The sequence below is a fragment of the Serinus canaria genome, chromosome W, assembly GCF_022539315.1.
Source record: "Serinus canaria isolate serCan28SL12 chromosome W, serCan2020, whole genome shotgun sequence".
Classification (NCBI taxonomy): domain Eukaryota; kingdom Metazoa; phylum Chordata; class Aves; order Passeriformes; family Fringillidae; genus Serinus; species Serinus canaria.
The window spans coordinates 17762290-17777074 of record NC_066342.1 but is presented as its reverse complement, the minus strand read 5'-3'; the positions used below and the strand labels follow the sequence as shown (position 1 = coordinate 17777074).

General features: G+C 44.4%; 3 protein-coding genes across 3 annotated transcripts in view; 2 read left to right on the top strand and 1 right to left on the bottom strand.

Annotated features, from left to right (window-relative positions):
* LOC127060980 (uncharacterized) overlaps window positions 1–14785 on the top strand; it is a 225449-nt gene that overhangs the window by 15662 nt on the left and 195002 nt on the right. The gene's annotated exons all lie outside the window — the stretch shown is intronic.
* LOC127060974 (Friend virus susceptibility protein 1-like) overlaps window positions 1–14785 on the top strand; it is a 1102452-nt gene that overhangs the window by 903885 nt on the left and 183782 nt on the right. The gene's annotated exons all lie outside the window — the stretch shown is intronic.
* Window positions 4060–14785, bottom strand: part of LOC108962568 (CBP80/20-dependent translation initiation factor-like) — a 392204-nt gene continuing 381478 nt past the window's right edge. The window contains exons 12-13 of the mRNA XM_050986366.1: window positions 6064–6117; window positions 4060–4275 (exon numbers count right to left, since the gene is read on the bottom strand). Of these exons, the coding sequence (XP_050842323.1) occupies window positions 4060–4275; window positions 6064–6117 (270 nt within the window). The remainder of the gene's footprint in view (window positions 4276–6063; window positions 6118–14785) is intronic.

The following is a 14785-nucleotide window of genomic DNA, read 5'->3' as shown; positions in this document are numbered from 1 at the left end:
TTTGAAATGGACAGGCCTGTAATTTCCAGGGCCCTTCTTGCCCTTCTTGAAAATCGGGACAATGTTCACCAGCTTCAAGACAGCTCTGACCTCTCCAGATTCCCAAGACTGCTCAAAAATCATCAAGAGAGGTTTTGCAGACACGTCAGCCATCTCTTGGAGAATTCTTGGCTGAATCCCATCAGGCCCATAGGTTTGTAGGGATCAAGCTGGAGCAGTAGATCCTGCACAAGTTCAGGTTCGACTGGGAGTTGATCATTCTCACAGTCATGGACCTCCAGCTCAGGGCACTGAGACCCCCTTGGTCTGTCATACAGGTTGAAGACAGAGGCAAAGAATGTGTTAAACACCTCTGCCTTGTCCATGTCCCTGTTTGTGAGATGACCATCCTCATCCTGGAAAGGGCTGATGTTATTTCTACACTGCCTATTGCCATTAACATATTTAAAAAACCTCTTTTTATTGTTCCCCCACAATTATTTTTGTTTAGTTTAGAGAAGAGAAGACTGAGATGGAATGCCATCAATGCATATAAATATCTCAAATGTGGGTTCCAAGAGGATCATGCCAGACTATTCAGTGGTGCTCAGCAACAAGATGAGGAGCAAGGGCCATAAACTAAAACACAAGAAGTTGCACCTCAGCATGAGGAAGAATTTTTTTATGTTGAGGGTTGCAGAGCACTGGAACAGGCTGTCCAGAGAGGTCATGTATTATAGGACTTCTCTGTTCTTTAAAGAAAAAACAATCAAGACAAAATTGGTTTCCAAGTCTTCTCCCAGAGGACAGATGCTGTGCCTGAGTGCTCTGCAATGGGTGTTAAAGCCCTTTTTCCTCTGCTTCCTGAGAAATCAGGGAGTGGGAAAAACCAAGAGCAATGGACACAACCCTAAGCCTTATATTACTAATGGGCTTTACCACTGTGTTGGGTTTGCATGGCCAAGCTTTGGTAGTAGGAGGGTGTGTTGGTTTATCACAGCCTGGTTTTTGGTAGTGGGGGGGTCACAGAGGTGGCTTCTGTGAGAAGCTGCTAGAAGTTTCTTCCATATCCAGCAGAGCCAATCTGTAGCTGCTTCAAATACAGATGTGCCCCCGGTCAAGGCTGCGCCTATTAGAAATGGTGGTCATGCCTCTGTGATAACATGTTTAAGAAGAAGAAGGAAAACAAAAAGAAGGAAAAAAGTTATTGCGTGGTTGTAATTGCGACCAGAGAAGAGCAGGGTGAGAATATGTGAGAGGAACAGCTCTGCAAACACCAAGGTCAGTGGAGAAGGAGCAGGAGGAGGTGTTCCAGGCACTGGATCTGGGATTCCTCTGCAGCCTGTGGTGAAGACCACGGTAAAGCAGCTGTCCTCCTGCTGCCCATGGATGTCCGTCCACAGGGATGCAAACATCCACCTTCAGCCCATGGAGGAGGCCCGTGCCGGAGCAGAGGGATGCCTGAGAGGAGGCTGTGAGCCTGTGGGAGACCTGTGGACAGAGGGGTCCACACTGGAACATCCTGTCCTTGAAGGACTGCACCCTGTGGAAGGGTGACCCACGTGGCAGCAGTTTGGGGAGGACTATTGCCAGTGGGATGGACTCATGTTGCAGCAGTTCTCAGAGATCTGTTGCTTGCGAGATGGACTCACGGTGGAGAAGTTCGCAGAGAACTGTGTCTCATGGGAGGGACCCCATGCCTGGAGCAGGGGAACAATTCCTTTCCCTGAGCAGAGGGAGAAACAATGGGTGATGAACTGACCATAACCCCCATACCCTGTCTCTTTGCACTGCTGGGGTAGGAGGTTGAGCTGGGAAGGAGAGAGGGATGAAGGGAAGATGTTTTCAAGGGTTTATTTTACTTCTCATTACACTGCTCTGATTTTGTTAGGAATAAATTCATTAATATCTCTAATTTGAGCCTGTTTTACCCATGACAGTATTTGATGAGTGATCTCTCCCTGTCCTTAGTTCATGAACCCGTCATTATATTTTCTCTTTCCTGCCCAGCTATGGAGGGGAGTGAGAGAGTAGCTTTGTGGGTGCCTGGCATCCAGCCAGAATCGACCCACTGCAACCATCTTAATCAAGTTCAGCTGCTCATAATTCTATCAAGCACCATTGCTACTAATGAAGCTGACCCAACACAGGGTGACATCACCATGCAAATCCCCTGGGCTTGAATCCACAAAGCAGAAAATAAATTTCCTAGACAAGTCCAGTGCACCCAGAAATCATTTTGCTGCCTTCTGAGTACGTAGAAAAGCTGAAGCTCCCGTTTCTTCCTACTGATACTCCACGTGTAGAATAAAAACCACAATTGCAGACAACCAGATGAAAATTCAAATAACACTGAACCACAGCATCACAACCTAAGCTGTACCAGGGGAGGTTTAAGTTGGACATTAGGAAGAAGTTCTTCACAGAAAGGGTGTGTGGGTGTTAAAATGGGCTGCCCAGGGAGGTGGTGGAGTCACTGTCTCTGGAAGTGTTTAAGAAAAGACTGGATGTGGCACTTAGTGCCATGGTCTAGTTGACAAGGTAGTGTTAGGTCATAGGTTGGACTTGATGACCTTGGAGATCTTTTTCAACCTAGTTAATTCTGAGATTCTGTGTTTTAATAAGCAGTGTCAGTAGATGACAAATAAGGAGACCACCAAGTCATCCTCATCATTCGGGGAGGGGTGCAACAGCATGGCATTTCTGCATACCAGCCTCCTTACCCTCTGGGCATTTCCTTGTTCAGGAGGCATCTTGCTTTCATCTCCCAGCAGCTGCCTTTTCCCTTGGGATGCTCTATCACAGAGCAACCCAGGTATCCTGGAGCAACCTGGGGACTCCTGGGCAAACTCTCCCCCTGGAATATGCCACCCATCCTTCAATGATGTGATGCCACTTACACCAACCACAGGACAGAGTTGCTCTTGTACATTGCACACCTGGAAACACTGGACAGCAAATTCAGCTAGTTTGAAGCCAGGCTCAAAACCTCTATTTTTGGCTTTTTCTATTTTTCCCCTCTTCTTTTTTCGTCCTTTTTTTCCATGCGTTGCTTGTCTTCTCTTTACCAGTCACCAGAGAAGAACATGAACCTCCATTTCTCCCTTGCCCTGTATGTTATTAGGCCTGACTATAACAGGCCTGGACTAAAATGTATAATTATAACTATGACAGTAACTACAATAAAGCACTCCTTCAATAGAAAAAAAAAATTATTACATTAAGAAAAGGGTTATAGTGGCTGAGGGATAATGGTGACTTGAAATACAAGGGCCATAGAATTCCCTGTTTCTTAGAGCTCCCAGCTCAGAGGACATGATTCTCAATCCATCGAGAAGATTACTGGCAAGCTGATGATGGCTATGTTACTTCTGCAGTGGCATTTGGGCTGCTTTAAAAGTCCTGCTTCAGCATCCTCATATAAACCATTAGTAAGCTTTTGGGAAGGCGTTGCTTTCCTCATCTCTGAGCTGCTTGCAATTGTTCATTCAATGATACAATAAAATAAGAAGAAATCACAAATAATAAAGAAAAAAAACCCCACTGCAAATAAGAAGGTCATCCCACTCTCCAATCCACTTTTGAAGGGGTGGCAAGTAAGTGGAGGGGCACACAGAAAGTCAAAGACAGGATGGGAACCTAGCACAAGACCCTCTGGACAAAAGCCATCACTTATGAGTGTCTGGTATAGTGTATATCTAGCTTTGTCCTCCCAAGACATCTGCTGCCTGCTGTTTCCTGCCAGTTGGCCAGAGCAAGGCAGGAGGACAGCATAAAAACAATAATGGCCCCCATTGGATTAGTTGTTTGGGTTTTTTCTTTTCCAAATTCTCTGTCTTCTTTTGAAAGTCAAACAATAACCTGGTGGGCACATTGCTGCTGCTTGAGCAATGAGTTCAGTAAAAGAAACCTGACGCAGCTGAAAAAGAAACATACTTCTCCATCCCCACCCCATTAATATATTCTCAAGCATGCTGGGGGTTGGTCTTCTGGGGAATTTAAATCAGAGAAGCTTTTGCCACATCCCATCAAGGCGCATGTCTTCTTTGTGTTCCTTCCCACCCCACCTTGTCCTGCCCCTCAGGCTGTCAGTTTTTGGATGGTCTTGTTGTAGTACTGAGTGATGGTGGGCATCAGGGGGTTCCAGTTGTTGGCATGCAGCTCAATGACCTCCAGCAGCAGGGACCGTGTCAGCATGGACTCAGAGGGACACAGCATCTTGTCACGTGCTATCGCCAGCAGCTCTGTCATCATCTCAGGCAGCTGCTCCTCCAGTAGCCGTCCGCTGCTCTGCAGCTGTCAGGAGAAGAAGGGGTCAACCATGGCTTATTGATCCTTGTGTGTCCCAAGCTGAGACATGCTATGATTCTATCGTTCTATAATATTCAGTCACTCCACTGGCTTTTACAAACGTGCTCCATCCCTCCAATTCTTCCCTGCTTGGTGTGACAGAGCCACCAGGCAAGGTTAAAGGCATCATGACTTGTGAAAACCAAAACCACGTGGCAGCAAGCTCCAAGAGCATGAAGGGCAAGGTTTTGAAAAGGATCTGCACTGGGCTGCTAGAGGAGTAAATGGTCCAGCTACTGCTGATATAAAAGGAAGATTGCTTTTGAAAAAAAAAAATAATCCCACCTAAAAATCATGCTATTGTCAAAACAAACTGCAGGCTGTGATGAGTTTTTCTTGCCTTCTACCTGGCCCTTCATTTACTTGCTGATTCACAGCTCACAGTAACACCCAGTCATTAATTGTAATAAGCAAAACCCTCCTGTATGCATAACAAATCCCGCCCTGGCAAGATCTGCATTTATACCTGTCATGCTGCTTCACTGAGGAGAGCCAAGGGGTTTTTCTTAAACAATTACTCCTTGGAGAGCCTCCATGTAGAAACATGAGCCTTAGGTGGTTCCACAGAGAAGGTCCAAGCTGGGACTGGACAGCAGTAAGTCCACCATCATGGAAGATTAGTGGGTCTTGAATGCAGAGCTCCTCAAAGTCCTCACCTTAAAAATTCAAACCCTTCTCCTCAGTTGCTTGTCACTTTGCTGAATTTCAACCCTTTGGGCTATAATTTTAATCACTCTCTGCAAGGAAAGCATCCATCCTCACAGGCAAATCAATTCCCAAAAAAGATACTAATGAAACTCTTCTATATTTATACCAGCATTTCCCTGCAAATCTGCTGTTGAGCCAAACAAACCTGTCTGTGTGACCCATGGGGCAGTTATTTCTCCAATACAGGTGTTTTTGTGCTTAAAAAATAAGTGCAGGGTGAGATTCGAAGGAACCAGGATGATATAATTTTGTGATGGGACTCCAGCTACTAAACCTTTTGCATCCATGTACATGCATCACAAGTCCAGTGATAGAATCTCAAGGGCCATCTCTTATCTCACAGTAGTGTCTTTTATCTACTCTGCTCTCATTAGACCCCAACTGGAGTACTGCGTCCAGCTCTGAGGTCCTCAGGACAGGAAAGACATGGACTTGTTAAAGAAGGTCCAGAGGATGCCACAAAAGTGGTCAGAGGACTAGAGCACCTCTCCTAAGAGGACAGGCTGAGAGAGTTGAGGTTGTTCAGCCTGGAGAAGAGAAGGAACCAGGGAGACCTTAGAGCACCTTCCATTATCTAAAGGGGATACAGGAGAGCTGGAGAGGGACTTTGGACAAGGGCATGTAGGGATAGGACAAGGGGCAATGGCTTCAAGCTGACAGAGGGCAGGTTTAGATTAGATATTGGGAAAAAATTATTTCCTGTGAAGGTGGTAGGCACTGGCACAGGTTTCCCAGAGAAGCTGTGGATGAGCTATTCCTGGAAACAGGTTCAGGTTTTAAGGTCAGGTTGGACAGAACTCTGAGCAACCTGATCTATTTGAAGATGTCCCTGCCCATGGTAGGGGGTTGGATTGGATGCTCTTTAAAGGTCCCTTCCAACCCAAACCATTTGGTGATTCCATAATGCAATGGGGCAACACAACTGTTTGGGTTTGGAAACATCTAATAGCTGCTTGATGTGTGTGGCCAAGGACAGAAGCAGCAGAGCAATGAGGACTGGAGCAGGTGGTGCAGGTGCTTCCCTACCTCCATGGAGCAGCAAAGCACAGCATCTTCCTTCACATCCTGAGATTGTAACAACTGCAAAAGAGAAGAGAGAGGTGGTGAGAAATGCATTACCTCCTCTTCCTCTCTTACAACCTTCCTTTCATCTCTTCATCCAGCATGACTTTTGCCAGTTCCAGGAGGAAAGGACATAAAATCAGAAAAGGGAGGAGGAAAGATATAATCAACACAAAAAATTAAGATAAACAGTGACAAAATGCAGGGTAAAGGGTATCACCAGCCTACCCACTGCTGAGAGCAAGCAAGCAGGACAGAATGTAGACTTTAGATTAACAGCTTTCAAAATCAAATTATTTAGGTGTAGTGGGTTGACCTTGGTTGGGTGCCAGGTGCCCACTCAGTCACTCTATCACTCCCTTTCCCACTGGGACAGGGAAGACAATAAGATGGAGAACAACCAGCAGGGTAAGAGAAGGCAGTTTTATTACAGTAAAAGAAAGAAATAATTGGAGATCTGTGCATGCAAGAGCTAAAGAGGAAAAAAAGTCAGTCTCTACTTCGGCATGCATAACAGTTCCTCCAGAAGGCAAACACTGAAAACTCATGAATGCTCCCCCTTCCTCCTCTCTCCCCTAGCTTATATATCTGAGCTGAAATCATATGGTTTGGAATATCCCTTTGGCTAATTTGGGTCAGCTGGCCTGGTTGTGTCCCCTCCCAGAATCTTGCCCACTCCCATCCCCTTTGATGGGAGAAGGAATGTCAGAGGGACAGCGTTGCTCAGAAGTGTAGCCTCTCTCTGCGGCCACAGGAGGTGGACGGGTGCCTGGCTAGGGTGCTCCCGGATACGGCCGAAGCTAGCCACATGATGTGCCACTCCCGGATCCCCTCCAGAACCTGGGCAGTGGTTACCATCTGCGGCGTGGGTGATGCAGGCGGGATCACGGCTATGAGGTCCCAAGGTAAAGGAAGGAGGAGTGGACACCCGTATAGATACCAAGGATCTTTAATCTTCCCCGGCGGGGCTAGGGATGGGCGACAAGGAGGAGGTCTCATAAAGGGAGTGGGTATGATGGGAGGAGATACAAAGCTAACCAATAAACGAGGACCCAGGGAGGAGCGTGGGTTACAGCTAAGCCACTGAGGATCACACAGGGGAGGGGAGAAACCCCAGGGGCAAATCATACATCGAATACGGGATGATTGACACAGAGAATTCTCTAGATAAGGGGGGTGGTTACCGTGACAGACAGAGGAGGGGGGGGCAGCTCCAAAAGGGAGGAAATAGGAGGGAGAAACCATTGTGAGGGAAGTACATGGGGGGAACCGAGGACCAAACCATTATTGAATTACAAAAGGAATAACCGATTCTAAAACACACAATGCCACACAGCAGTAGCCAAAACACTGGATATCAACACTCATCCAGCTACCAGTGCAAAGCACAGCGCTGTGAACTTTACCTCCGTCAGACCCAATACATTAGCTTACATTGCTTTTTTAATTCCACAACAGGCAATGAGAAAACACACTAGTTTCACATACACAGTGACTAAATGCAGCCATCAGACAACATTTGTTGTTTGGAAGGGAAGCGCTCTGCCCCAGAGGCAGCCCCCCCTCACTGAACCTTTCCATCCCTGTGGGGCCACTTATAACAGCCACAAAATTACCTGATGGCAAAGCATTACATCCAATACACTGTAACATGGCTCCCTCTAGACAGATTCTAGAGTGGTGTAGGTGCAATGAGTGCCAACAAAACTATGGTGTCTTAAGTGTAGTGACTCCAATCAATCCTGCTCTGCTGTCCATTAACTTTGCGTTATAAACATGAGCTTGTGAGCATGAGCAACTTTCAATAGAGACCCGAAATGTTGTTGGGCATGGCATGGGATGGCAAAGGAAGATGCTCACCTAATGGTTAAGACTCAGGGTTGTCGTAGTTACAGGAAAAACGGTGCCAATATGGGTGCAACCAAACTGTATTCTAGGGACATCTACATAATTTCTGATAAGCTGTTAGTGATTGGCTGTTCACAGTAGCTGCCCAGGGCACACCAAAACCCTCAGGCTACAATCTGGATGAGGCAAACCCTGCCAGATGGGATAGTGTTTCTTTATCTTCACAAATGACCCAGCAGTGATAACTCCATCCAGGGGAGCACCAACACAGTTACACACATCCTGAAGGCACCATCTCTGCTAATGGGCCATAATGGCTCAGAAGCCAGCTGCAATGCTCATCAAAGACTCCCCAAAATATCCTATAACTCACAGGATTACATAATTCCATTGCAAAACTCCCTGCTCTGGGGGAGGTACTGAGCATTCCTGCCGGGACTTGAGGGTATATAATCTGGAGGTTTGGGGACTGGACACCACAGCCACCGGACAGTTCCAGAGGACCTGAACTTCCACAGGAGAACCAGACCTTCCACAGGACCACTGCATTTGGCAATTCTGTGAACATCACTTCAACAGCACTGCAACCACCACTTAATCACACTGCAATCACCACCCTGACCAACAGGGTGTCAGGTTGTACTCTGACTTTGTGGTTTTAAGCCAGTTTTTCTGTATCATTGCATTTATTGTAATCATTCTATAAATTGTAACACTGACCTGAAATCTCTCTCAAGGTATTTGTGTGGGGTTCATTTCTCACACTGGATTACTTGCAAACCAGCACAAGGGTGTACAGTGAGGGTCAATGCCTCTTCCTGACAATGGCAAAGCATAGGAGCCAAGCATCTCACCCCATAAACCTTGAAACCATTAGCAAGGACCCTGAAAAAGGGATCAGAAATACCTATTTTCCACTGTTTTTACCTTTATGACTTTGTTACACACACAAAGATGCTTTTTCAGGTATTTTGCTAAAAACACAATTGTTCTGGTAGATAAAATACTGACACAGGAACTGAGAGACACGGACCATGCTATGCAAGCAAAGCCATTTTATTACAGTAGATCACCAAAATTTATAGGTCATTATGTTTCGTACAAAACTTTCCATCCAGACCCCTTTGCCCCTGTTCCGTAGCGTCGCAATCTTCTTGGTTATCATTATTGCGCCAGTAATGTCCTTGTTACATTCTTTCTCCAGCAATGTCCTTTTTACATCTTGCCTCGTGAGAGCAGTCAGCATCAGATTGGTCAGAGTGACCAGACATGATGTCTTCACTTCTGTACTTGCCTTGAGTTTATCTCTCCCATGGCTTCCACTGTATCAGGGCCAAAAGGTTTGTGGCACTACCCAGCTCGGCTTCTATAGCTGTCTGATCTTCCACATCTCCCTGTTTTTTGTTTTTTATGCAAAGGGTTTGTGTACTTTGATGTTAAAACAGTTTGCACTTGTAAGGCCATTATCTTATTAGGACTATCACAGGTCATTTGCTAGATACAGGATAAGATACATGGAATAGAGATCACAATCAATAAAGACATATCTAATGCAATTATGTCACTGATAAAGAGACTCGCAGTATAGGAGAACAAAAGGATAATGTCCAAGGCCTCCCAGGAAGTGGGAATAAATGACTACTGTCCTAAAGTTCTGTCTTAGGGTGGGGGTATGTATTCTATTGCCATCGGTTAGAGGTGGGGCAGTTATCTTCTGTTAATTGAGCAGTTTTTCTTTATCTCTTCCACAACCAATCCTCCCTTTGGAAAATATCTTCTGTTAATGGGCCATTGAGTCTCACTGAATGACTGATAAAATTACATCATCCCATTGTGAGATGCTCTGCCCAGAGGGAGGAGCCAAGCATTCCTACCTGGATATAATCTGAAATTTGGAACACTACAGTCAGCCTTTTCCACTGGATTCCCAGAGGAAGACCAGGCCCATCTACATCACCTCCAGACCTTCAGAGGAAAACTCCACCCTTCTACAGGATCACTGCTTCAACAGAACCACATCTGTCACTCCAGAAGTACTGCAGCCAACATTTAATGGGACTGCTACCAACACCCTGACCAACAGGGTGTCAGGTTCTATTCTGACTCTGTCAGTAGTTTTTCTTTTTGTACTATTGCATTTGTATTTCTTTTTAATTTTCCTAGTAAAGAACTGTTATTCCTATTCCCATATCTTTGCCTGAGAGCCCCTTAATTTCAAGATTATAATAATTCAAAGAGAGGGAGTTTACATTTTCCATTTCAGGGGAGGCTCCTGCCTTCCTTAGCAGACACCTGTCTTTTCAAACCAAGACAAGTTCATATGGTTGGAGCTCAGGAGCCATGCTGTTTAGGCAGGAGGAAGTCCATTAGATGGAAATGTTGACTGTGACATTACTGAATGGTTTTCTGGAAGCATGGAACAGGGAATAACTGAAAAAGGTCAATAGGAACAGAATACCATGATGGTGAATGCAGTAGGACACAAGGACTCTGTTGGCAGGCTGCCTCCATAAGGCTCCAGACACAGCCATGTCCTGGCAGTCCTACCCCTGCTCCTGCCTTGGTCACAAGGGTTGGCTGGTAATTAGGTAATTTTTCTTCTCTCTGGGCCTCATTTTCTTGGAGACAATCAATGTTTGTCCAGACGAGCAGATAACTACTTTGAACCTTTTGGTGATAAAACACATGCATACCTTCCCCCTAGGTTAGTAAATCAGCTATGCCTTGCCAGTGTACATTCAATTAGGGATCTATACGTAGGAACTTTTAGAAATTGGTTCTGCATATGCAAATCTTCAAAATGATATCGCTCTGCCAGGGATCAAATTTGATGATTTGCTTTCAAAATTTTTAGTGTAAATATTGCATTATCTAAACGTTCTTAAGGAGCCATATTCTCCCTCTTTGTGTTTTCAACAACATGTGTGTCTCGTTATGAACATGAAGGCAACATAAAAGCAAAACAATACAATACAATAAACTTACACTAAGCAGAAATAAGTCAGATAATACCCATAATTAGTAGCACACAAGAGACAGGATGGAGTTTTAAAACAATACATCATAAATTCCCTAAATACTGTACCATCACCCAGAGTCTGAAGCAGCTGGCAAGCCTCGTTTCACAGTGAGGACCTGGAGAGCCATTCCCGGGTAAGGTCTCCAAGGTCACTTCAAAAGGGGGTCCAGCTGTTATAAGTCCAAATTGGCAAGTCAAAGTGACCTGAGTACAGCTTTGGTGCAGAAAACCCCTGGATTTGTTGGCATACTTCCCGACCAGGTAGGGCCAGAGCTTGGCCAGAGCCCAGGCCGTAATTGAAAGAGTCTCCCTAACGTATTCTACAAACAAGCCTCTCAGTAATACAGTTAGGAAAGTTTCTTAAAATGATACATGTTATCGATTCAGGGTGACCCCAATGTAGAGAATAATGTGCTCTGACTCCATGATTCAGAAGGCTAAGTAATTGCTTTATTAAGCTAGGGTATATTACACTAATACTATATTAAAAAGACACTGTACTAAAGAGATACTAAAGAAAAACCCGTGACTATCTCCAGATAGTCATGACACAGCTTTGACCCAATTGACCAATCAATCCAAACAACCATCACCAGAATCCAATTAACAAATCACTTTCAGTAAACAATTTCCATAACACATTCCACACATGCCAAAGAGATAAGAATTGTTTTCTCTTCTCTGAGCTTCTCACTGCCTTCCCCAGAAAAAATCCTGGGAGAGAGAATTATGTCTCTCTCTGTTCAGAGAATGTGAATACCACAACATGTCTTGCAGATAGCTACACAAAGATATATTAAAGCTTGTAAACCAGCCAGCTTTGTTATCTATCCTTAGCTAAATACTCAGTGGTTGTCACTGTTGAGTAAGCAATGACACACATTCACCAGAAGGCTGATTGGCATAACGTGCTGTTTAATTTGGACTGCTTCCTTTATATACACTGTTCTGATCCAGGTGCACTTGATTGGTCATTTAGTTAATACATTTCCCCTGATTGGCTAATTAACAAGATGCCCTTTTTATAAACAATCTTTGAGAAAAACAAGAAAACAGAGAGTAGGAAAAAACAAGACCTGCAGGTTGTCTCTCAGGCTAATTTTGGGAAAACTTATCTAGTTTTCTCACTCTCTGACCAGCCTGTCAAATCCACAAATGGTACCATGAACAAAATGCAAATAACTAAAGTAATGCATATGTGTAACTTTAAATAATATCTTATAGATAATGCTTGTTATAAAAAGTCAGTGAATTCACATTATGAGACTACATCAGCAGTAACTGGTGTGGTGGTTTTGCATGGGAGGCACTCATGGAAGTGGTGCAAAGAGAAAGCTGATACACCTCTGTGAATACCCATGTAAAAACCGAAAATTCCTGGGAAATTTCTTTTCCGGTCAGCAAAGAGGTAACAGGCTGGGCCAGGCAGCCCCTGCCGTGGGGCGCCAGCTGGGGCCCTCGCCATCAAGTGCCAGGCAGGGGGGAGGGGAGGCCACAGGGCTGAGGCCAGGCAGGGCGGAGGCCAGGCAGGGCTGGGGCTGCAATTGCTAACACCTTGCTTCTACTAAACCCTTCCCCACCACCAGTCTGGGGCCAAGCTGGGTCTGCTGGGCCCCAGGAGCAGCCCTGGGCCAGGGCTGGCTTGGCCAAGATTCTACCACTGTTGCGATTCACCTGCAACCATTGGGCAGGGGGAAGAAGAAGCCATCAGTCCCAGCGTGCTGGCTGCTGAGATCCTAGCCACTCCTTGTTACATTCTTTTGCCAGCAATGTCATTGTTGCATCTTCCCTCGTGAGAGCGGTCAGTGTCAGAGCGGTCAGAGTGACCAGACATGATGTCTTCACTTCTGTTCTTGCCTTGAGTTTATTTCTACAACAGCTTCCACTGTATCAGGGCCAAAAGGTTGGTGGCACTATCCAGCTCAGCTTCTATAGCTGTCTGATCTTCCACATACTGAGATTCTTAATCAGCCAACAAAGTGAGAGGGAGAGTTATGAAAAACACTGTACCATGAGGTAGCTGATAAAATTACACTTGAAGCTACATGTTATAAATGTATATTATATTGTTGGCTTTTCACAAATATTAAGATGAATGCTATATGTAAAATGTTAAAATAACTTTGCTTTTATTTATGCTATTAACAAAAACTTAGACATAGTAATAGTGGTAGCTGATATAGTTAGGAGTGAACTGTCTGGTCGGGATGACATCCAGTGAATATGTAATGTGGACCCTGCTATTGATATGCCAACTATCAGCATTTGCCATCTGAAGAAAGTATGGACCAAGTCCCAAACTGGAAGTGATAAAGAGAAGGAGCCGAAACCACAGCCACGAAACACGCATGGTCTAAAAAGGAGGACCCAAGGAGGGGCCATGTAAAATAGTTCCTGGAATATGGGAACTAGTTTATGGAAAAAATAGGATATGCATAAGGGTCTATGAATATGCAACGGACTGATGTAATGGAAAAGATATTTAAGGGGTATCCCCAAAGGTGAAGGTGTGCTCTTGGCTGAGTACCAAGATGCACCCGGCTGTAATCTTTGCTTTACTGTCCTTGTCTCCTATTGTCCTTTATTACAACTTTTTAAATTTTCACATGAGAATGAACGCGTTTTTCACATACAGCCACTTCCATCTCATCAGCTTGGGGTGAACAAGATGAATGCATGCATTAAACACTGAGAAAAAGGAGAAAACTTGGGAAAACTGGCTTCATTAGTATCTGAAACTCATTAGGGAAAGGTAAACTTTGGAAAAGTGTTTGGAGTGATTAAAGCTCCCCATATAAAATTTTCTCAGCATAACTAAACATGGTCCAAAGTCAAATCCTTTAGTTAAAATCACAGTTCAAATTCTCAACCTTATGTCTCATTCCCACTCTTATTTTTTCACGTTTCCTTTCCTTTACAAATAAATGCCTATTTTTTTCCCAGCTCCCCAACAACTGGAAAGTAGCTAGGGAAAAAAGAGCTAATTGTGTTGCTGCTGTTGTTTGTTTGTCTTGTTGTACATATATATACATACATATATATATATATATACGTAAAGAGCTGTTATTCCTTTTCCTATATCTTTGCCCGAAAGCCCTGTAATTTCTAAGTTATAATAATTCAGAGGGAAGGGGGTCACATTTTCTATTCCAAGGGAGGTTCCCACCTTCCTTGGCAGACACCTGTCCTTTAAACCAGGACAGATCTTGGTGCCCAATGTGGGGCCTGAGGGCATTGAGAGGAACAGGTGAAAAAAGAATAACAGTTACTGGGTAACCTAATTTTTGTGTGCTGAATATAAAAGCCTTGTTTGGCAGCACCATGTGGTCTGGCCTACCCTGGTTCAGTTGGCACATGGTTGTGGCTACATTTTTCCCATTTGCAGCTCCTTATCTAAATACGGGCCCTATGACAAAAGCAACTCTGGCTGTTATCCAGTTGGCACTATGTGTGGCTGCATTTCTCTTCACAGAGAAAATCAAGGCACAATTTCCCAAGGATATTTCCTGGAAATCGCAGCGAGGAACCTCAGAGAAAGAAAAACCAATTCTTATCTCATTTGCTGCTCCTGTTTTTTTGCACATGTGGAATGTGTTGGAAGATTATTTACCTGAAGGAATTTGGTAATTGGATTCTACTGAGGATTGTTTTGTTTCCTTGGCCAATCGCAAAAAGCTGTGTCCTGACTCTCGGGCAGAGAGTCATGAGTTTTCTTTAGTATTCTTTAGTAGTTAGAAGTAAGTATGATATAGTATAGGATAGCATCTCTCTTTAATAGAGTTGTAATGTAATACAGTATAGTTTTAATAAAGCGAGTAT